The sequence below is a fragment of the Microcaecilia unicolor genome, chromosome 10 (genome assembly GCF_901765095.1).
Source record: "Microcaecilia unicolor chromosome 10, aMicUni1.1, whole genome shotgun sequence".
NCBI lineage: Eukaryota > Metazoa > Chordata > Amphibia > Gymnophiona > Siphonopidae > Microcaecilia > Microcaecilia unicolor.
Window position 1 is genome coordinate 171,380,016 of NC_044040.1, and position 24,368 is coordinate 171,404,383.

Consider the following 24,368-nt stretch of genomic DNA (forward strand, 5'->3'; position numbering starts at 1 on the left):
AGGATAGAACAGAACTCCTGCATGATGCCTTTAGGGCCTCTTTTTATCAAGATGCGCTAGCAGTTGCGGCTCAGCAATGTCGATGGAGCGCATTCCAAGTGAATGGGCTTTGTTGGCATTACCACACAGGGAGCTGCTAGCTCGGCTTGATAAAAGAGGCTCTTACGGCCCCTTTTACAAAACGACAGTAAGCCCAATACAGATTTTCCACTCGCTAAAAAGGAACTACCGCAGCAGCCCGGCAGTAGTTCCCACCCCCAGTGCACCGTCATATCTGGTACTACAAAAATACATGTATTTTTGTAGCACCAGTGTGTACCTGGCAGTAATCAGGCAGTGTCCGGTTACCGCCGGGTTAGCGCTGGAGCCCTTACCACCACCTCAATGCTTGGTAGCAGTGGCGTAGCCACAGGTGGGCCTGGGTGGGCCGCGGCCCACCCACTTAGAGCTCAGGCCCACACAACAGTAGCACACATTTAGTGGTAGCTGGTGGGGATCTCAAGCTCTGCCAGCTGAAGACTTCCCTCTGATGGTAACGAAAACATTACTCTCCAAGTGCATGCTCAGTTTTCAGCACATGCCTGCTTAAGACTGCCATGGTGGAAAGAAGCATTTTCCTGCCAAATGAGATATATTTTTGGTGGTGGTGAGGGGGGGAGAGAACACTTGGTGCCCACCCACTTCTTGCCTAGGCCCACCCAAAATCTGTTGTCTGGCTACGCCCCTGGTTGGTAGGAAGAACTCCCCCCCCCCCCCCCCCCCGAAAGGGCCATGGAGCAAGTGCTTCACTTACTGCACGGCCATTTCTTTAATAAAAGAAAGACCTACCTTTTACTCGCTGCGGTAAAAGGGGGACTCAGCGTGCATCAAAAATATGTGCCAACGCCAGTGCAGGCCCCCTTTTGCCGCAGCTTGGTAAAAGGGGCCCTTAGTGAAGTAAGCTGGATGTTGTGGCTAGCAGTCTCTTATTTTATTACTAGTAAAAAAGGCCCGTTTCTGACGCAAATGAAACGGGCGCTAGCAAGGTTTTCCTTGGAGTGTGTATGTTTGGGAGAGTGTATATGAGAGTGACTGTTTGAGAGTCAGAGTGAAAGTGTGAGTGTGTGAGAGAGAGAGTGAGTCTAGGTGTGAGTGTGTTTGTGAGAGAGTGTGTGTGTGAGAATGAGAGTGTGTGACACAGTGTGAGAGAGAGTGTGTGTATGAGACCAAGCGAGTGTGTGAGTGACTGTGTGGCACATAGAGAATGAATGTGATACAGTGTGAGACAGAGTGTGTGAGAGTGAGAGTCAGAAAGACATTGTATATGAGAGAGAGAGTGTGAGCCGTGCCCTCCCAATCCATGGCCATCTGTCCCCTGCCCCCTCCATTCATCCTTTTCCAGCAATTCCCCTCTCTCCCTGAGCCCTGCCCTCCCAATCCATGGCCATCCATGTTTCTCTGTCACCTGCCCCCTCCATTCATCCCTATCCAGCATTTCCCCTCTCTGCCTGAGGCCTGCCCTGCAATCCATATCCATCCATGCCCATCTGACCCCTCCATTCATCCCTATCCAGCAATTCCCCTCTCCCTGAGTCCTGCTCTTCCAATCCATGCCCATCCATGCTCCTCTGTCACCTGGCCCCTCCATTTTTCCCTATCCAGCATTTCCCCTCTCTGCTTGAGGCCTGCCCTGCAATCCATATCCATCCATGCCCATCTGTCCCCTCCATTCATCCCTATCCAGCAATTCCCCTCTCCCTGAGTCCTGCCCTTCCAATCCATGCCCATCCATGCTCCTCTGTCACCTGGCCCCTCCATTCATCCCTATCCAGCATTTCCCCTCTCTGCCTGAGGCCTGCCCTGCAATCCATATCCATCCATGCCCATCTGTCCCCTCCATTCATCCCTATCCAGCAATTCCCCTCTCCCTGAGTCCTGCTCTTCCAATCCATGCCCATCCATGCTCCTCTGTCACCTGGCCCCTCCATTTTTCCCTATCCAGCATTTCCCCTCTCTGCCTGAGGCCTGCCCTGCAATCCATATCCATCCATGCCCATCTGTCCCCTCCATTCATCCCTATCCAGCAATTCCCCTCTCCCTGAGTCCTGCCCTTCCAATCCATGCCCATCCATGCTCCTCTGTCACCTGACCCTCCATTTTTCTCTATCCAGCATTTTCCCTCTCTGCCTGAGGCCTGCCCTGCAATCCATATCCATCCATGGCCATCTGTCCCCTCCATTCATCCCTATCCAGCAATTTCCCTCTCCCTGAGTCCTGCCCTTCCAATCCATGCTCATCTGTCACCTGGCCCCTCCATTTTTCCCTATCCAGCAATTGCCCTCTCTACCTGAGACAAAAAAAACAAAAAGGCACACAACTGCTTACAAAACAGTAGATAAAAAACAACAAAGCAGTGGAATCAAATGCATTTATTGGAACAATACCCGACGTGGCCACGTTTCGCCCTCAGGCTGCGTCAGGGGTATAAACTATCAAAAGTGTATGTAAATATATCATACACACTAGTAGTTCCAAAAATCTAGTTCCATTTATCTGCTACTTTATCTCCCTTCCATGACCCCCCCCCCCTCGCATCCATGCTCCTCTCATAAGGAATGCCAAGCCAAATGCAAAGCGGAGATAAGGAGGGCAAAAAAGGATTTTGAGAAGAAATTAGCGTTGGAAGCAAAAATACATAGTAAAAATTTTTTTAGATACATTAAAAGCAGGAAACCGGCCAAAGAGTCGGTTGGGCCGCTGGACGAAAATGGTGTTAAAGGGGCGATCAAGGAGGACAAAGCCGTAGCGGAGAAATTAAATGAATTCTTTGCTTCGGTCTTCACCGAGGAGGATTTGGGGGGGACACCGGTGCCGGAAAGAATATTTGAAGCGGGGGAGTCGGAGAAACTAAACAAATTCTCTGTAACCTTGGAGGATGTAATGGGTCAGTTCAGCAAGCTGAAGAGTAGTAAATCACCGGGACCTGATGGTATTCATCCCAGAGTATTAATAGAACTAAAAAATGAACTTGCGGAGCTACTGTTAGAAATATGCAATCTGTCCCTAAAATCGAGTGTAGTACCGGAAGACTGGAGGGTAGCCAATGTTACTTACTCCGATTTTTAAGAAGGGTTCCAGAGGAGATCCGGGAAATTATAGACCGGTGAGTCTGACGTCGGTGCCGGGCAAGATGGTGGAGGCTATTATTAAGAATAAAATTGCAGAGCATATACAAAAACATGGACTGATGAGACAAAGTCAGCACGGATTTAGTGAAGGGAAGTCTTGCCTCACCAATCTAATGCATTTTTTTGAGGGGGTAAGCAAACATGTGGACAATGGGGAGCCGGTTGATATTGTATATCTGGATTTTCAGAAGGCGTTTGACAAAGTGCCGCACGAAAGACTCCTGAAGAAATTGCAGAGTCATGGAATCGGAGGTAGGGTATTATTATGGATTAAGAACTGGTTGAAAGATAGGAAGCAGAGAGTAGGATTGCGTGGCCAGTATTCTCAGTGGAGGAGGGTAGTTAGTGGGGTCCCGCAGGGGTCTGTGCTGGGTCCGTTGCTTTTTAATGTATTTATAAATGACCTAGAGATGGGAATAACTAGTGAGGTAATTAAATTCGCCGATGACACAAAATTATTCAGGGTCGTCAAGTCGCAGGAGGAATGTGAACGATTACAGGAGGACCTTGCGAGACTGGGAGAATGGGCGTGCAAGTGGCAGATGAAGTTCAATGTTGACAAGTGCAAAGTGATGCATGTGGGTAAGAGGAACCCGAATTATAGCTACGTCTTGCAAGGTTCCGCGTTAGGAGTTACGGATCAAGAAAGGGATCTGGGTGTCGTCGTCGATGATACACTGAAACCTTCTGCTCAGTGTGCTGCTGCGGCTAGGAAAGCGAATAGAATGTTGGGTGTTATTAGGAAGGGTATGGAGTCCAGGTGTGCGGATGTTATAATGCCGTTGTATCGCTCCATGGTGCGACCGCACCTGGAGTATTGTGTTCAGTACTGGTCTCCGTATCTCAAAAAAGATATAGTAGAATTGGAAAAGGTACAGCGAAGGGCGACGAAAATGATAGTGGGGATGGGACGACTTTCCTATGAAGAGAGGCTGAGAAGGCTAGGGCTTTTCAGCTTGGAGAAGAGACGGCTGAGGGGAGATATGATAGAAGTGTATAAAATAATGAGTGGAATGGATCGGGTGGATGTGAAGCGACTGTTCACGCTATCCAAAAATACTAGGACTAGAGGGCATGAGTTGAAGCTACAGTGTGGTAAATTTAAAACGAATCGGAGAAAATTTTTCTTCACCCAACGTGTAATTAGACTCTGGAATTCGTTGCCGGAGAACGTGGTACGGGCGGTTAGCTTGACGGAGTTTAAAAAGGGGTTAGATAGATTCCTAAAGGACAAGTCCATAGACCGCTATTAAATGGACTTGGAAAAATTCCGCATTTTTAGGTATAACTTGTCTGGAATGTTTTTACATTTGGGGAGCGTGCCAGGTGCCCTTGACCTGGATTGGCCACTGTCGGTGACAGGATGCTGGGCTAGATGGACCTTTGGTCTTTCCCAGTATGGCACTACTTATGTACTTATGTACTTATGTACTCTCTCTCCCATGTCCCAGCCTGGCCCGCCCTCTTCTTCCCCCCCCCCCTTCGCATCCATGTCCCCCCCTTCGCATCCATGCATTCCCCCCCCCTTCGCATCCATGCCCCCCCTTCGCATCCATGCATCCTTTTTTTTTTTTCTTCTTCGTTTTAACTTTACCTCCGTGGCGGTTCGTGCAGCGAAACGTCAGGGAAGGAGGCGGCGCTCCCGACGTCTTGCTTTCCCTTCGCTGTCTCCCGCCTTCTTTTGAAGGCGGAACACAGCGAAGGGAAGGCTAGACGTCGGGAGCGCCGCCTCCTTCCCTGACGCTTCGCTTCCGGATTTGTTTGGTTTGAGGCGAGGGCGGGGCAAAGACGGCTGGCTGGCTTGAAGGCTTCACACCACGAATCCGGCGCGAACCCTTCAGCCTGGGAGTGACGTCAGATGGCTTCAAGGCTTCAAGGCTTCAAGGCTTCAGGCTTCAAGGCTTCAAGGCTTCAAGGCTTCAGGCTTCAGGCTTCACAGAACGTTGTCCTCAGAACGTTGAGGGTGTGTTTTATTATATTAGAAGAAGAAGATTATTTTATATTGCCTTCTGTTCTCTCATACGATATATGCTCTATCCCCTTCATATTGTGGGCTTGATAGAAGAAAATTAACACAACACTCTATGTTTTGCTGATGATATTATGTTTCCTAATTTACTCTCATTTTCTTTACAAGCTCTGCTTGGATGTATTATTTGAAATTTCATAAATAAGAAAATAATTTCTATCAGTGCCTGAAGTATTCATACAAGACTCTACTCACTGCTCTTTCAAAATCTGATTTTCAGAATTATGATCGTCTACCGTTTGTAACAAAAAACAAAATTCCAGCATCAAAGCCCCAATACCAATTACCACACTGTTCTCTGAAACGAAATCATATATTCCCCAAAGCTTGATGAATATCTAGCCCTTGGATGGACATTCATCAAGCTTTGGAGAATACATTTCCTTCTAGAGAACACTGTAGTAATTGGTTTTTTGAAAAAAAAAATCATTCAGAGCATTGGTGTTGGCATTAATATAGATATATATATTTTTTTTTCCTTTTACAAATGGTGTTAGATGATCATCGTTTATGAAAAATCAGACTTTAACAGAGCACCAAATAGTGCTTGGTTTGAATATTTCAGGCATTACCCATGACACAATAATTTTAGAACACTGTAGAAATTATTTCTTGAACAAGAAACTGTATTAAAATTCTTCAACACAGATCTCTTGAACACTCCTTTTTCTCTTTGTCTTACTTCAGTTTCTTTTTGCTTACACTGTGATCTCATGACAGAGATGGCCTTGCTTCTTAATTATACTATGCTATTTCATTTCTGCACTTTCTATATAGTCACTAGCAGACTCATTTACTAATTGTTAGACTGAAAGTGCAATCAGTGGAAATTCATCCTCAACCTTGATGCTTGCAGTCAGCATAAAAAGCAGACAATTTATTATACTGCCAACAGAATGTAGCATTTTGAATCAAGCTAAATCATTTCGATCTCTCCTCAGGCTGTTTTCTTATGGTTTCTCTTTTTCAGAACTCAAGAATGAATCCTGGAAAGCTAGCTGCTGTGGAAGAAAACAATTATCAACCCTTACTAAATATTGCAGGAAGTATACGCAAAACAATTCTCTTTATTTGATTTTAATTGACACTAGAGACTCAAGTTACAGTTATTAAAAATGTATGTCCTGTTTAGGATGGAGCTTTTGTGTTTACAATATCAAGAACAGTAGCAGAATGTTTCCAAAGAGACATGTGTGCTTTTCAATTCCTTATGCATATGTGCCCCAAAGGCAAGCAGCACCACTATGTTTGTGAAAGGCCAGCTTTAAGAAATATGAAAAAAATGAATATATTCCCCCTAATTCCGCAAAGAAACAAACCTTACCAAACAGTCTTTCCACAATATCATTCACAAAGATGTTAAAAAGAGCTGGCCCGAGGACCGATCCCTGTGGTACACTACTGATAACATCCTTTTCCTCAGCACAAGCTCTGAGGAGTGGCCTAGTGGTTAGGGTGGTGGACTTTGGTCCTGAGGAACTGAGTTCAATTCCCACTTCAGGCACAGGCAGCTCCTTGTGACTCTGGGCAAGTCACTTAACCCTCCATTGCCCCATGTAAGCCACATTGAGCCTGCCATGAGTAGGAAAGCGCAGGGTACAAATGTAACAAAAAATAAAATAAATTTACCACTACCCTCTGTCTCCTTCATTTAACCAGTTTTTAACCCAGTCAGAGCCAGATGCACTAAACTTAATGAGCCATAAACGAGCAAGTAGTAAACCCTGGCATGCACTAAAGACTTTTTTCTGACGAGGGTAGCAGCTAACGAAAACGGAATGCAGATGAGCAAATTGTGTAGAAACCCTACTGTAATGAGATGCATTAACCTTTTCCGATTGCCTCAACGCTGGAAAATCTAACGAGAGGGCTGCGCGGGATTGAAAAACTGCAACAAAAGTAACAAAAAAATATAGCGCTCCACTTTAAAAAAACCATCCATTTTGGCCGTCATCCCCCCCCCCCCCCCCCCCTCCCACGCAATAATAATAACGTCTTTTTTGGCATTGCTTCACTCAGCTGAGAGACCTGGAAGTCTCTGAGCCAATCACAGCGCGTTTAGCTGTGGCATCAGAGTGTACCTGGCAGTAATCGGGCAGTGCCATGCGCTGCCCAGTTACCACCAGGTTAACGTGGAGCTCTTACCGCCACCTCAATGGGTGGCAGTAAGGGCTTCCCCCCGAAAAGGCCACGCAGCAAGTGCTTTACTTGCCGCCCGACCATTTCCTGTAGGAAAGCGAGACTTCCCTTTTACCAGCTGCGGTAAAAGGGGGCCTCAGCGTCTGTGTAAAATATGCACCGAGCACCGGACCCCTTTTGCCGCAGCTTGGTAAAAAGGGCCCTAAGCTTTTCTAGGCATTTTTGCCTGTCTTCCTCTTTCTGAGTCTTCTTGTAATGTATGAAGGCTAACCTTCTTTCCCTTACCTTTTCAGCTACTACATTTGAGAAGCAGTGTGGCCATCTTTTCCTCTTTCTTTTATGCAATTTTCTAACATAAAGGTTTGTCATCTTTAAAATATCTCCTTTCAGTTTTGCCCACTGATGTACGAATACTTCCTTCAGCTGTTCCCATCTAACTAACTCTTTCCTTGAGAAATTCCCCCATCTTGGCAAAGTTAGTTCTTTTGAAATCTAGGATCTTCAATCTTGAATAAGCCATTTTCTCCTTTGTCTTAATATTGAACCACATCATTAAGTGATCACTAGATGCCAAATAATCTCCCAATTTTTCAGTGCTTGTAGAATAGGTCCATCCCACGTTGGTTCCATTACCCACTGCTGGAGCAATTCTTCCTCTAGAGATTCCAAGATCCCTTTGCTTCTAGATGACCCCGCAGCAGAGATGCTCCAATCGATGTCTGGCATATTAAAATCATTTATTTATTTATTTATTTATCTATTTTTTTTTTTTTAATTGGGATTTATTAACTACCTTTATGAAGAGATTCACCCAAAGTGGTGTACAGCAGGTACAGTTTGACATAAAACTTACACTTTTGTTAACAGCATAACAATAGTAAAAAAAAAAAAAAACAAGCATAAACATAAATACAATAAATGAGGTAAACTTGAAAATAGTAAATTGAAACCTAGTAATAGGATTACCGTGAAACAGTATAAAAAATATACACATTTAACAGCAGTGGAATTCAAATACCAGAGATATAATATAATGTTCGCATAACACTAATGATACACTTAATAGTACCTCCCCTTTCCTAGCTATCTTGTGAATGTCTTCAATTAAGGGCCCTGTTTACTAAGGCACGTTAGCATTTTTAACGTGCCTAAAATTAGCGCACGTGCTAACCGTGTAGGCACCTGTAGGAATATTGTAGGCGCCTACACAGTTAATGCACGTACATGGTTAGCGCATGTTAAAAATGTTAATGCGTCTATAACGTGGATTAGTAAAAAGGGCCCTAAGTCTGTGTCCATTTTTTCTGACTGTGAAGGTGACCTGTATATTACACCAATGTAAACACATTTTCATTTCCTTCTTAACAGTTTTTTTTAAATTTATAAATTTCACAATTGTACATCAAGAAACAATCTTGACTAGAAATGTCTCATATTAAAAAGCAGTTCTTACAGAAAACCAGTTTAACCTACAGTGCTTCTTCCTTACCTCATATGTTCTGCAATTCTGTCACTTTAATAATTCACAGGAGAGAGGCATTGACGAGTCAACCATTTATGCATGTAACATACAGAGAATACTGTGACTTGTGTGTGTAAATGACGCATTTAGTTGCATCCACATAAGGCGAACCACAGACGGTGTAAGTGAGCACACCTAAATGTAGGTACGTTGTTTTTATAAAATACTAGTGTAAATCGGCACCACTTATGCCTGTAAGCTTCTTACAGAGCAAGTTCACAGCTCGCATAAAAGTAGGTGCCCAGTTATAGAATTGGTCCCTAAATTTATAATTCATAAATACTTAAGAACAGAAGCCCTACAAAATTTCTTTCAGACTCTGATTGGTATATTTAAAAAAAATCCTCTTTTTTTTGCTACAAATTAGGCCCCTCTGTTTCATTAGGCTCTTCATTATCATAGTTTCTACGGTTATTATTCCATGATGTTTTCATTATGCATGTACTTTTCTTCTATGGCTCATTACCATATGACAAATATTCCTACATTGTAATTTAGATTCTGTTCATATTCTTCACTGTGTACAGCATGTTTTGGAATCTAACAATACTGTTCATCTTGGAGGACAGATATACAGTGCAATCCGCTTAAGTGCAAGGGTCTGGGACCAAAGAAATACCTGCAGTTAACCAGAGCGTGCACTTAACTGTTGTGACCCAAAGAAGCTTGACATCTGATAAACATATGTACAGTACTGTTTATTATACGTACAATATACAGTCTCCGTTAACTGACGTTATACAGTCTCCGTTAACTGACGTTAGGCTTACTTGAAGTAATCAGTCATCGTTCTCTGTACACTCTTGTGTCTGTGAGTTCCATAGACTACGTCTGCCAGACTGTAAAAACTGTCATAGCACTGACATCCAGTGGCCTCCAGATAGGCCTGCACAGTGTTGAGACTCTCCAGCGCTCTTGCAAAAGTGACAGGAAGTTGTTGAATTTCGTCAGCATGTGCCTCGCTGCTCATTTCATCATCTGTTTCATCATCAGCCATTGCCTGCGTGTAGGCGCATATCTCGACATCAGTGCAGTCGTCAGCTGTTTGTAGATCGTAATCAACAGTGTTTGGTGGCAGGAAGACCACCTTGACGTTAGACAGCCTGACATCATCACTGTGTGCAGCACAATTATCACAAAGCAACAAAATCTGACGCTTTTCTGCTCGCATTCTAGTGTCTAACTTCTTTAGCCACTGCTTCCAAATTTCCCCAGTCATCCATGAATTTGCGTTAGCTTCGTATGACACAGGAAGTCGCTTAACATTCTTGAAGCAACAGGGCTGTTTGCTCTTTCCAATGACGAGGGGTTCCAACTTCTCACTCCCATCCATATTGCAGCAAAGGAGGATCATCAGCCGGCCCTTCGATGTTTTACTTCCTGTAGTTTCGGCTTGTTTGAATGCAAGTGTTCCATCAGGAATCACTCGCCAGTAGAGACAGTTTTCGTCAGCATTGAAAATGTCATGAGGTGCAAACTCGTTCAAGATGGTAGGAAGAACTGAAACAACCCAATTTTCAGCACCAAAGTCATCAGTGTCTTGTTTTTCACCATGCTGTTTCTTGAACTTTATGTTGTTCCTCTCCTTCCATCTTTCCAACCATCCAACAGTGGCTTTGAATTCAGTTAGTCGAAGACTTTCAGCTAGCTGATTAGCTTTCTCCATAAGCAGTGGACCACTGACAGGAAACTGTCTGCTCCTGACTTGAGAAAATCACCGAAGAAGAGCATCTTCTACCTCCTCAGCTTTCCCCGCCCCTTTTCGTTTCTGGTGTGGATTTGTATTGTTTTGCCTGTCTTCCAGAAGCTGATCTTTCTGCTTCAAGATACATGAAATTTGACTGGGATTGACACCATATTCTTTAGCAATAGATGCTTGACTTTGTTTGTTTTCTAATTTTTTAAGAACTTCTATTCGTCCAGCCAGTGTTAAAGTCTTACAGTTGCGCGACGATGACGACGACTTCAGTGTACACTCTAACAACATTCTTTCGCTTATTTGTCACGTGCCAATTGGCTTCCATATTCCGTGCGTGCGCTAATACGGAGTCTTTCCTGCAGAGGAGCGGTCTTAAACCATGCATATAAGCGAATCTTGCACTTATCAGTGGTGCGCTAAACCGAAGTTTGTCCCCATAGAAACTGATGGCGCCAAAAACAGGACCGAAGTACGGCATGCAATTAAACAGAGCATGTGCTTATCCGATGTGCACTTAAATCGAGTGCACTGTATTTAGTTTTCCTGTGGGTTATAGTCCTAAATACGCTGGGTATTAAAATCTGACAGCCATTTCCACATTACATTATTGGGTTGATAATGATTTATACTTATGTATGAATTGCACAATTAATGATAGTTATTCTTTTTTATTTTAGTAAATTTGATGCCTGTATTGGTGATATAAAGACATCACTAGAAAGCAAAGTCATTTATTCACAGAAGAGGAATAGAATGGGCAGTGGCGTTCCTTGCCTGGATGGCACCCGGGGCGGAGCGCCGATGCGCCCCCCCCCCCGGGTGCAGCGCCCCCCCCCCCCCACTAAATTACACCTTTCTTCCTCCGGCGAAATGACACCCCCCCCTGGGTGCACGCCGCTGGGGGGGGGGTGCCGCGGCGCGCGCCTGCTCCGAGTTCGCTAAACTTCTTTGCTTGTTCGCTACAGCTCCCTCTACCCCGGAACAGGAAGTAACTGTTCCGGGGCAGAGGGAGCTGCAGCAAACGAGCAAAGAAGTTTAGCAAACTCGGAGCAGGCGCGCGCCACAGCACCTCCCCCCAGCGGCGTGCACCCAGGGCGGACCGTCCCCACCACCCCCCCTTGGTACGCCACTGAGAATGGGCAGTGGCAGATGTACCTTGGCCTTGCTCCAGTGAGGTTAGGAAGAAAACACAGTTCAGTCTCTAATCCTGTGCAGTCCTTGTTCTTTCAAAAGGGACAACAAATTGCAATGCCAATTTATGCTAAATTGTGATAAATGTTTAATGATATGGGCACTTATCTATTGGGAAATGAGGCCATCAATTAACTTCCCAAGGCCGTCTTTATATGTACCAATCAAATCCAGATCTGAACCAGTGAAGAAGTCGTTGAAGCCTCTGAAATCCTATGAGTCTGCAATTGCCCTAAATGCTAGTTATGATCGGCATGATTTCCAAATTCTCAGCACTTTTATGACTGGGAATGCAGGGTTTGGGCCCGTTTTTGTGGCGTGAGAAATATATTTTCAAGGTGCTTGCAGTTTTCAATTTTGTTGCATGCTGGCATATTTTTCTTTATTTTCAAATTTTCTGTGTTATGTTAATATGAGCTACATCATTAGCTTTCATAAATATAGGAATATTCTATTTTATTTAAATAATTTATAAACAGCTTCCTCAATGCACTCGTTCAATGCAGTGTACAATATAATAACAGGCAATGTCAATATAAACTGGTAGTAGTTGGATCCTTAAACTTTTTTAAATACAAAATTCAAATCTCAGTAGATCTTTTTTTGTTAAATTAGATAACAAAGCTTCAATGAGACCATTTTAAAAAGATAGCTAAACATCTGCACACACAAAGAGGTCCTTTTACAAAGCTGTGGCCTTAATGTGCCCTTACATGGGTCTTTCTCACACGTTAAGGCCATTTCTACTGCAGTCAGAAAATGGCCGTTTTTCCATTTTCCAAATAAATAGCTATTCGCTAATGTTGCCATTTACCAGACGAAGACACACCCACTCTTCACCTCCAAACATGCCCCGTAGCTAAAAAAATAAAAAAAATTTTAATGTATGGGTATCACGTGCATATGTTCACCTTACTGCAGGATGCCTCAGCGCACCTGGCAGTGTGACATTTTAAGCTGCGGCAAACATGCATTAGTGCTTACCGCAGCTCGGTAAAAAGGGCAAGGACATACAAACTCATAGAGGGGTCCTTTTACCAAGTTGCACTAATACGTGGCCGGTGATGGTATCAGTGTGTGAGTTTTCCACACGCTGTGGCCACTTTTAGAACGGTGATAAAATGGCCTCCTTGGCATATTTTTCTATAATTGCCATGTGCTAATTGCCCTATTAGCATATTGCCATTACCATGGGAGCCCTTAACACCACCTATTTAGGAGGTGGTAAGGGCCCTCGCACTTCTCCCACGCTAATCGATTAGCACAGGCATGCCTACCCTCCACCCATGATTGCATCTACCACACCTCCAGCACGTCCCTCAGTAATGCCCTTTTAGCACATGGTAGGCCTGCATTAGGGGTGGGGGGACGGTCAGGTTCAGGAGGAAGGGGTTTGCTCTGGGGGGGGTGAGGTTTGTGTGTAGGGAGAGAGTTCAAATGAGTGGTATATGTGACTGCTGAAGGTTCAGAAGGGTGGCAGATGTCAGAAGGGTATGTGACATTTCGAGGGGATCAAAAGGGGGAAGATGTAGTGGAGGGTTATGTGACTATCGGAGATCAAAAGGGGGAAAATGTCAGGGAGGGTTATGTAACTGTTGGAGGGGATCAGAAGGGGTCAAGTACGGGTATGTGACTGTCAGAGGGGATCAGAAGGGGAGAGATGTCAGGGGGGATATGTAACTGTCAGGGGGATAAGAAGTGGGGAGATGGGGTAGGTGACAGTGGTCCACACTAAATATCTGCCACGTGGTAAAACCCATGCTAGTTGCTTAATGCAGGTTAGTAAAAGGACCACTATATCAATGTCCATTTCATCTTTTGGAGGCAATTTTCATAGCTATTTCCATAAGAAAAAAATGATTCATCTGGGTAAAACGGCTGGTCTGAAAATTGCTCTTATTAAGTCCAGCTAGATGAACACACAGATTTCCACAGCACACATTTTAAAACTATTATAATAAAAAAAATTGACAAGAAATAAATATTTCAACCAACCCACGCACCAGTACTTCTATTACTTATGCATAACGGCAAAAAAGCATCTCAGCACACATATTTTTAGCCTTGTGGTTGGAGGAAGGGACATTCCCAACAAGAGGGAGAGGGTGTATTGAGAGACCAGCATTATTACATTTTATTTTCAATTCTATGTGCAGCATTTTGCATTCAACAAGCCTTTTGTAAGATACGTAGAAAATGCTGAATTCACTGACTTGGGGCTCCCTTTCTTGATGTAGACATTCTAAGCAAAACGAGGCTTTGCACTTGTTTTGCTTTTTGTTTTTGTATTTTGTTGGTGGTGGGTTTTTTCCCCCTGAAGTTAATGAGATTGTTACAAGGACAGATCAGATCAATGAGAAGGAGAAAAACTGCTCAGGAGTGAAGGCAGCACATGAGGGAATGGCTGCACAGAGCAGCAACAGAACACCCAGCACCAGCAAGTGCAAAACAGATTACACCAGTGATAGGAAATTTACCTTGATAATTTACTTATTTTATGATGCAGAATGCCGGGAAAATGTACATTTACATTTGGAATGCAGAAATAGAAATGGCACCAAATTACTAAACAATAATGGTTAAGCTCTCGACTTTGAAACAAAAAGCGTTTCAAGAAATTAGCAAAACAGTGCCATGATTAGGACATGAAATTGAAAGCTTGCTAATTACAACAAACCATCTGTCCAGAAAGCCTAATTTAATTAAAATCTGGAGTCTTTCATTAAAAAGAGACTCCCTTTCTGCCAACATTTTTTTTGAATATATTTTGAAAAGGTACAAGGGTCAAAAGGCTTAACCTAATTATTTGAAGACACTATACTCAGGAAGCACCAGTAGATCAATTTATCATGTCAAGTCTATCAACGTGGATCAAAATCTCTTTTTATTTTAACTCTTCCATACATTAATAATGCTACTAATTTTCTCAGCCAAATCCTAACTGAATTTTGATACTATATTTTATGTTTCCCTCATACTATGGATAATATTATAAAGCTTTTCTGCAACTATCAGCACTAAAAGATCACTTGGCCCACCCAATTTACCCATTTCTGCCTGCCTACTGTACAGTCAGATGTCCTTATTCTTTTTCCCTCCATCAAAATGGTTCCTTTGTTTTATTTATCCATATTTTTATTGTTTTTGTTAATTGTTTTTATTTCTAATTTATTAACTATGTTGTAAACCATCTAGACCAGAGGTGTGCACAGGGATGAGGACTACGTGAAATCCACAGTAATTCACACTATTGGTGACAATAGATCCATTTATGCCAGGGATGGGGTAGGGATGGAAAAGAATTGACTGGGGACAGGTGGGGGTATGGACCAGATTATGTCTCCTTTCACATTTCTACTGTGTACATGTATATTCTCTATCAGCAAGGACCAAAACAAATTATTTAATATAAATTGTATTTAGAAGTATTATATACTGATTCATAACAGTTCCTAATCCAAAGATTAATATCTTCTGTAAGATTAACTGAACATTACAGTCATAGGAAGTAACATTAACTATTTAGGTTCTCCATATGAACACCTTGGGGACAATTCTAGGCACCAAACGTTTTGTGCACATTAAAGGGGGTCTTCTACAAAAACATGGTACCATTTTTAGAACACGCTAATGATTAGCACATGCTAAATGCTAGTCACGCCCACAGAAATATATGGATGTCTCTAACAGTGCACGCATATTTTGGCATACGCTAAAAATGCTAGCGCGCCTTTGTAAAAAACCCACTAGATTCATAAATGTATAGAATTCTAGCACATACATGTGTATGTGTGCGCTTTTGTGCATATGTGCCAGCATATTGCCTGCGCTTTTCTGAAAATACTCACTTAACTTACACAGTGTCTATCTGCAGGGAGCATACACAGGGACAGGGCATGGGCAGGACACAAGTAGGGCTCCCACTTACATTACTATTAATGTAAGTGGCACTGCCACTAGTTCTACGGCTGACATACATGCAAGCACCTAAACATTAGGCACATTAATACCCTCTTAGGCTAGTATTCTATATAGGAAAGTAGGAACCTACATTCTATAGGTCCTACCACACACTCTCCAAATGCTTAATTCTAGGTTCCTTCTTACTGAATTGCTTCCATCATGTACTGCATGAGATCGTAAGGAAGGACGTAAAGACACTTGGGCCCAGTTTAAAATTTTTCTATGCTGCCACATATTTATATAGTGAAAGAGTAAATTACAAGGAATAAAGACCAAAAGCTGAGAGCTCCTCTACAGACCTACCCATCTTCAACTTTTCCAACACTCAAGATCCCGTCCATGCAAATATCTGGCCTCCCCAGGCTCATTTTAAATTTGGGTTCAACCCCTGGTATCTCCTTGCATGCCCCCCCAGACCTGATACAATTATACCACTGATACTCAAAGTTGTAACTGCTGCAGTTGTCTTAATACTGTCTCAGAAACAAAACACAATCAAATAATATAGTAGCAATGTAACACAGTAGATGACAGCAGACAAAGACCTTTCACAGTCCATCCAGTCTGCCCATTGTTGGTTTAATTCATGATTGAACCAGCAATCCAACAATATTACTAACAACATTTTACTTGCTAAATTCAATTTTAAGATGTCTTCCCCTCCTCCACTGAGATACACAGCACCCGCACTCTTAACGTATGATATAAAGATATGGTATAAAATATCTATACTTGATCCTGATCTGTCTTTTTGCCAATTTTGTGATAGACAATATAGAAGTCTGCCCTGCACTTGCCTTACTTCCCAATTACAGGAGTTTCCGTCAAAGCCCACTCCAGTCCATACAGATCCGTCTTGTCATAGATGGGACACAGGCTGTAGAAGTCTACCATGAACTGGCCTTACTTCTCCACTGCTGGAGTTTCCATCCAAGCACCATTCCTCCCCATCATAACACATCAACAGTCATGAGTCATTTAAGTTTTGTTTTGATACCACCCTTTTCTATTTAGGGATCCTTGGTGTTTATCCCACGTATTTTTGAATTCTATCACTGTTTTTGTTTCTACCAACTCCGCGGGAGGGGGTGGGGGGCATGATTCCAAGCACTCAACATCCTCTCTGGGAAAAAGTGTTTCCCGATATTACTCTGGTCTACCACTCAACAACCTCAATTCGTGTCCTCTAGTTTTCCCACGTCCTGATTTCTGGAAAAGATTTGTTTGTATATTAATGCCTTTCAAGTATTTAAACATCTGTATCATATATCTCCTATCCCTAGGGTATATATATATTTAGGTCTTCGGGTCTCTTCTCATACTCTTGGTGCAAACTCCATACCATTTGTATCACCTTCCTCTCAAATGCTTCAAGTCCTTAGCAAGATATGGTTTCCAAAACTGAACACAGTACTCGAAGTGGGGGCTCACCAATGACTTGTCCAGGGACATTAACAGTTTTAACACCTCCTGTCTTCTGCTAATTTGCTACCTTGAGATTCTCAGACAGTATCATCCTAAGTTCCCTCATCTGGACCATGCATATCCAGCTGCCAGCATTGAATATCCGTTTTTTTTTTTAAATCCGACTAGCACATGCCCGGTTAACTCTATATTCAGAGCTAACTGGCAATGAGTTAGCGCATAGAGGGGTCCTTTTACTAAGCCGTGGCAAAAAGTGGCCTGCAGTAGTGTGGGCACGTGCTTTTTGGCACGCGCTAGGTCAGTTTTTACCGCATCTGGGAAAAAGGCCTTTTCTTTCAATGAGCCAGGAAAAGGGTCTGTGGTAAAATAGAAACCTTGTGCCTATTTACAGCCTGAGCCCTTAACGCCACACACTGATCTAGTGGTAAGGGCTCACATGCTATACGCGCGGTGACCAGTTGGTGCATTCCAAGTGCTGATTAATGCCGGAAACACCACATGCAGTAGGAGATTAAAAAATAATTTGTCCTGGCAGTATGGGCGCACACCAAATCCAAAATTACTGCCAGGGGGCGTGCTAGCCTGGCAGTAGTCTCGTTTTGGCATGTGCTGCACACTCATAGAGTCTACCGCACCTTTGTAAAAGGGCCCCAAAGATAAAACAGCTATTTATGTGGGCTTATTTATTCACTAATACAGGTCGGTTAGCTCTGAAAATCAGGAGCTAACCAGAGACTCTGCCCCCAAAACACCCCTGGAATTCCTCCAATTTAGTCGGCTTGCACTTCAGCGCTAACTGGTCATTTTCAGTGAAAATAACCAGTTACGTGCCGCTGAAAATGACCGGTTAGCTGCTGACAAGTGAGTTAACCAGTCAGTGGCCATTCCCAGCAAGTTAACTCGTGCTGAATATTGGCCGGACTGGAGCCCATTTGTTAAAGTGCAGCAAGCACTGCCACGATTAAATCACAATACCTGCAAAACTTCTGTGTTAAATGTTGTGGTTTTCCCAACAACTTCCACTTCAGTTAATGCTAAGAATTTTTAACATTCATAAATTACACAGTGGATAACATGATGCAGTTAGCTACATTTCTGGACATGGCGTTAACTGTGCCACATTAACAGCTAACTGCTGTAATTCCTCTGTGTTACTGTAAGGCATAATCCCTGCCCATTCTATGCCCTTTTCTGAATTTATTTATTTATTTATTTGTAGCACATTTATATCCCGCTTTTTGCCACTGAAAGCAGCCTCAGAGCGGTTTACAATGAACTGGGAAAAATTACAATTACAAAGATAGGGGAAGAGAAAGAGGAAGAGGAACAGAGGAAGAAGGGAAAGGAAGGGAAGTGAAATCAATTACAATTGCACTAGATAGGGGCAAAAAGGACAGGGAAGAAGGGAGAGGGGAAGGGAAGAGAGACAAAGACGGACGGCGGACAGCCAGACGGGATGATAGAGATCCACGCAGAACAGAGCAGCTCCAACAGGTGCAGGCATGGTGATCCTCAAACGGGAACTGCAGAAATCCAGGCAAAACAGAGGAACTCTAAAAGGACCAGGCGAGACAATCCCCAAACAGAAACTGCAGTGGAACCCAAATAGCAGACGTTAGCAGGAGGCAGGCAACGGAGTAGAATCCAAGACGGTGGTACAAATGGTCCTCCACCACAGCTCCAACCGTCGGGGCCCTCCAGAACAGGGATTGCTGACACAGCACCATCAGGCCGGCAACAGCTCCAACACAACGGCCAGAAGATCAGGGCAGCAGAGGCAACCGACTAGGAATTAGGAGGTTAATGTAAAAATTATCACTTACTAACTGCTAAGAAGTTGTGTTATTAGTGTAGCATCCACGTCAACTCTTAGTGCATATTGTGAAGAAGGGGATAAGGGAACAGAGAGGGGGTACCGGCGGAGAAGAGAAGGCCCAGAGGAGGGGACAACCCAGATTCTTAGCTAAGGGAGTTCCACATGTCAGGAAAAAGCATAGATCATTTTCCCCAGAGGGCTAGAGGCAGGGTAAAAACTACGATTCCCAGCAGCCCTTGAGGAAGTCTTACAACAGAATCAAAGACTTCCTATCCCAGCAGCCCCCAGTGGAGCCAAAGGGAAAGGCAGGTAAAGGTGAAACCCAAGACACAGAGGGGAGGCCAGGAATGGAGGGGGAGCCTCTAAGCAGAGCTAATCAGGGGGAGGAGGATCAGCTGGGGAATGGGTGGGGCGAGGAGCCCATGGAATGGAAGGGGGAAGAAAAGGAGGAAGAAATGAGGCAAGAGGAGCCGATGGAGATTGCAGCTTTGGCGAGATCCACAAGTAAAAGGTTCAGACAGCAGGTAACCACTTGGTGCGGGGTCTTGGTAAACAAGGGAAGGCAGTGGCTATCGTGGAGGAGCCAGGGAGCGACGGGGTCAAGTGGGAGGAAGCCAGGAGATAGAGCTGGCCAGAGGAGGGAGGGAGGGGACCCCTGGGAGCTTTCTGCCTCTGAACTGCTGATGGGATTTCTAAATTGCTTGTTTGAACTGCCTGTTTCGAAGTGCTTGTTTTCTTTGAACTGCTTGTTATTTCTTTGTGGAACGTTTTTTTGCTTTTGGGATTACTTATTTTGAATTGCATCATTGGGACTGCTGAGATTCATGTCCTGTTGGTTCATGAACTGCATTTTTGAAGCTGTGGAGATTCCTGAACTGCTTTACTTTTGGAACTGCATTATTAAAAACTACTTTTTCTAAAACTGTTTGTTTTTGGGATTGCATTCTTGAAACCGCTGGGATAATATCCATGGCGGATATCTCGGGAGCTGTGCTGGAATAATACTGCTGACCCTCAGGTGTAATCTTCCAGGTGTACCCTCAGGTAGGAGGGTACACCTGGAAGATTACAGGGAACTGTACCTAAGTGGAATATCATATAGAAAACTTGGGCCGGAGGCCAGAGTTTTCCAGAGAGGAGCGGAGGGATCCTTCACAATATTAATTTCCAAGTTAATAGCTAACACAGTTTAGTAAATAGGTGTCATTATGACATATGTAATGTGTAATTTTAAATTTTAGTTTACTTCTGTTAGCCATTCTGTTAGCAATGAATTACTAAAACTATTTAGATTAACCTTTACTTACCCAGGCACTCCTGTTGAGATTACAGCTTCCTTTATAAGACTGATAATGGTAAATAAGCTTTAGCCAAGATGAATCTTACATATTATCTCAAGGTAAAACCGAAGACAAAAAGTTAGACAATCATAAATGACCAGAGACTCACCTATAAAATAATTGTTCCCTAATGCAAGCATTTCTTCAGACAGAACAAGTCCACCCTGGGCTTGGAGAAGAGTCACACTTCTACCATCTATTAGCGAGCATTGTTTGAATCCAACTGTGGTCACTTTCCATAACAGAATAAGCGATGCTGTGGCATCTTGCCTTATTCTAAAATTTGAGATAGGGAAAAAATAAAATTATATATTAAATTCAGTTCATAAGGCACTGTACTAAAAATAAAAGCAAGATTATATTCCATGAACTGTATTCCACTGATGCAAACAAATACATTCATGAAGCAATATTCAGCAGGTGGTGGTCAGCATTTTTTTTTAAATTCTGGCCATTGTCATCTGAATTGGACCCAGATTCTCAATGGTGGCCCTTATTCAGGTACCAGCACTGAATCGTCTGGTCTGGGACAGCCACCAGGAGATACCCAGCTACTGCTGAAATTTAGAGGCGGTACCCAGATAGCTCTCTGGTTTAATTAGGACATCTTTTCTACTGTCTTCAATTAACCAGGTAGCTATGATGATGATATAATTGGCCTACACAGATGGTATAACTGGTTCATGTTGAATGGTGTTCATACCTCGATCTGGTATAAGGCACATTATCACTCTGAGCACCATAAAATAAAATATATTTTTTTAAAATTTTGTATTTAGAAAATTGACTAAAAGATTTGAAAAATTCTCGTGTGTATATATATATGTGTGTGTGTGTGAGGTTAATATTTGAATAGAAACCGATCTTTGGATTAACCCTAAATTATATTATTGACTAACTGGAAAATGCCATGATGGTCACAGCAGATTTTCAGCAGCACTCTCTGGTTAAGTGCCGCTGAATATCTGTTTCCAAACTACTCAGCATGGTTTAACTCATCAGGTGCCTCACCTACCCAGTTAACCTATGCCTAATATCGACCCCTTATTGTATTTTATTACTCACTTGCTCAATAATGTGCAAAGTGAAGTACAATTAAAAAAACATCACAATAACAATGATATAGCAAATCCAAACTGAACTATTTTTCTATAGATTAATAGCAACAAACTACAGGACTCTGCTGATACATAATTATTTTTCTGAAGTGACTGTTGTAGTGAAGTCACTCAATGGGAATCACATGATTAATTATGTGTTTGACATTTACAAACATGGTACACAGTAACTCATTCATTAGATACACAACGGCCAATATTCAGCCCACAGAAAGCAGGCCTGCTAAGTTCCATAGTTGGCGCCGAGCCGATTCCAGTGACCGGCACTGAATAGCTTTAAATTTAACTGGCTAAGTTAATATTCAGTGCTGGTCGGTTAAGTTTATAGCGGCCAAAGATAGGCCTGCTTAACTTTGCCAGCAAAGTGCTAAATATTCACTGCTGGCCAGTTAGCTGCTATGGACTAGATTCTATATATGGCACCTGAAAAATCTGTGTGCCAAAAAAATAACGCCTAGGCCTAGTCTCTAAAATACACCTAAATTTTATAGAATAGGCTTAAAGTTCTGCACGATATATAGAATATGCCGAGCAGCTCTCCGCGTAACCAAATTTAGTTGCATCCATTTAGGCCACTATCTACTTGGTGTAAATCCCGATGCCTAAATTAGGTGCAGGGAAGGGGGGGATTCTATATATGGCACCTGGAATCCATGCGAAAAAAATTACGCCTAGGTGTATTCTCCAACATACACCTAAATTTTATAGAATAGGCTTAAAGTTCCGTGCAGTACATAGAATACACCGAGCGGCTCACCACATGACCAAATTCTGTCACATCCGTTCAGGCCACGTTTTACTTGGTGTAAATCCTGACACCTAAATTAGACGCAGAGCGGCTGTATTTTATAATAATGCACATAGATAGTAGAAATGCCCATGCCCTGCCTAGACCATGCCCCCTTTTCAACTATTTGACTTAGAATTTAGGTGCACCATGTTATAGAATACACTTAATGAGTTATGCGCGTAAATCTCGTTCAAAATCTGCACTCTAGTTCATAAAATCATTCACGGAGATGCCCAGGCCTTCATGCTAGAACTCATTGACCTGCCACCCAGAAATGCCAAAAGATCCGCACGCACATTTCTTAACCTACACTTCCCCAGCTGTAAAGGTTTAAAATATAAACTAACACACGCAGCCAGCTTTTCCTATATGAGCACGCAGATATGGAATGCTCTGCCACGTAACTTAAAAACAATTTATGAATTAACTAACTTTCGTAAATCCTTGAAGACCTATCTCTTCAACAAGGCATACCAAATGGAACAATAGTTATTTATAACACATCAACACTCCACCTAGTTTCCGACCATTTTCTTTTTACATCTGGTCTCTATGGAATACCAATTGTATCTTTCACCCTGGAATGGCGATTGCCATAATGGGACCTTGTAAGCCACATTGAGCCTGCAAATAGGTGGGAAAATGTGGGATACAAATGCAATAAATAAATAATAAAAATAAATCTCAATTAATGCCAATTAGTACTGTTGATTGGATGTTAACAAGCAATTAACAGCGTTGACTAGTTAACCAATTAAGTTGTGCGCATTGTTATAGAATATGCTTTGATTTCAATGAGGAAATTGAGGCGTCATATGTAGAATCCAGGGTATACGCTGACCATGAATATTCAGTGGGAGATAGCCAGCTATCCCCCCACTGAATACTTGTGGATAACTGGTTAAGTGCTATTTAACCGGCCAGGAGTTGTTCCTGGCCAGTTAAATAGCTCTGAATATTACCAGACAAGCTTTAAAATACTATACTGCAGGCTTATTTGCACTAACTCAACCAACATTCCCCAACTCAAATAAAAGAAAGGACCACCTCTAATCCAAACAGGGTAGCTTACCATGTCTGTTCATCTTTGATGTTACTGCTGAAACTGACAACCAACACACCAACTGAGATGGCACTTTCAATGATGTGAACACCTGTCCACTGTATAAAGCCCACCAAAAAGCCGTTAAGGGGTAATGACCTCTGTTTACTGTGGAAATGGGTCAGATTTAGACTGCCAACCAAGATAAAGAGGCTTCTCATTGGTACATCCTCATGAAATGAGGAAACTGCATTCCTTCATTGAAGCTGAAATCATATTATGGTACAAAAGGAATAATCTATTAATACAAAAAGTACAGGGTGTGTATATTAATCTTATAATAGCTGAAGCTCATTTCTTTGAGAGTCCAGCAGTTGCAGACAGCTGAGGTATTATTAGGCAGGTTACTATTTATTTATTTGTTACATTTGTATCCCACATTTTCCCACCTATTTGCAGGCTCAATGTGGCTTACTTAGTACCATAATGGCCGGTTCCAGTATGAACAAATACAAGGTGTTATTATGTTAGAATAGGGTTAGTGTATAGTTGATACATTGGGGAATTTAGGGAGGAAGGGGGAAGTTGGGTATGTCCATTACGATCTTTGGTTTTGTTGTGTTGCAGGTACTCAGAGAAAGAGTCTACTAGCCTTTTAAGCAAATCCAATGGAAGTAGATGAGGTGGATTTTGGAAAGACCATGTTTTTGTTTTATGCAATGCACAGAGAAGCTTCATAGGTTCTAGTTTAAATAGGCCTTTCATTGCTATTAAAAGGGTTCTGTGCTGTTTAATTTGGAAAATCCAGCTTCTGTATTGTTGAAGTTCAATATGGGGCTCTTTTTTGTTTTGCATGAATCTGTTTACAGGACCAGAACCCTGCTTGTAAATCAAAACTGCTTACCTATTCCACGTGTTCTATACAGACAGCAGGATTAATCAGGCCCATAAGTAAGTTATGTCATCACACAGAGCCCCCAAAAGTATGCCATTTTGAACTTGTAAGGTCTCTCCAACATGCAACAGTCTCCTCAGTCTCGTCAGTTAGTTTCATAGTTCAACGAGTAGGTGGGAGGAACTGTGTGTCTGATTAATCCTGTCATCTACAGAAAGCACTTGTTACGGAT

At 42.7% G+C, this 24,368-nt stretch overlaps 1 protein-coding gene across 1 annotated transcript in view; it reads right to left on the reverse strand.

The window, feature by feature from the left end:
- Positions 1-24,368, reverse strand: part of DNER (delta/notch like EGF repeat containing) — a 347,962-nt gene that overhangs the window by 152,535 nt on the left and 171,059 nt on the right. The window contains exon 4 of the mRNA XM_030216224.1: positions 20,401-20,567. Within this exon, the coding sequence (XP_030072084.1) occupies positions 20,401-20,567 (167 nt within the window). The remainder of the gene's footprint in view (positions 1-20,400; positions 20,568-24,368) is intronic.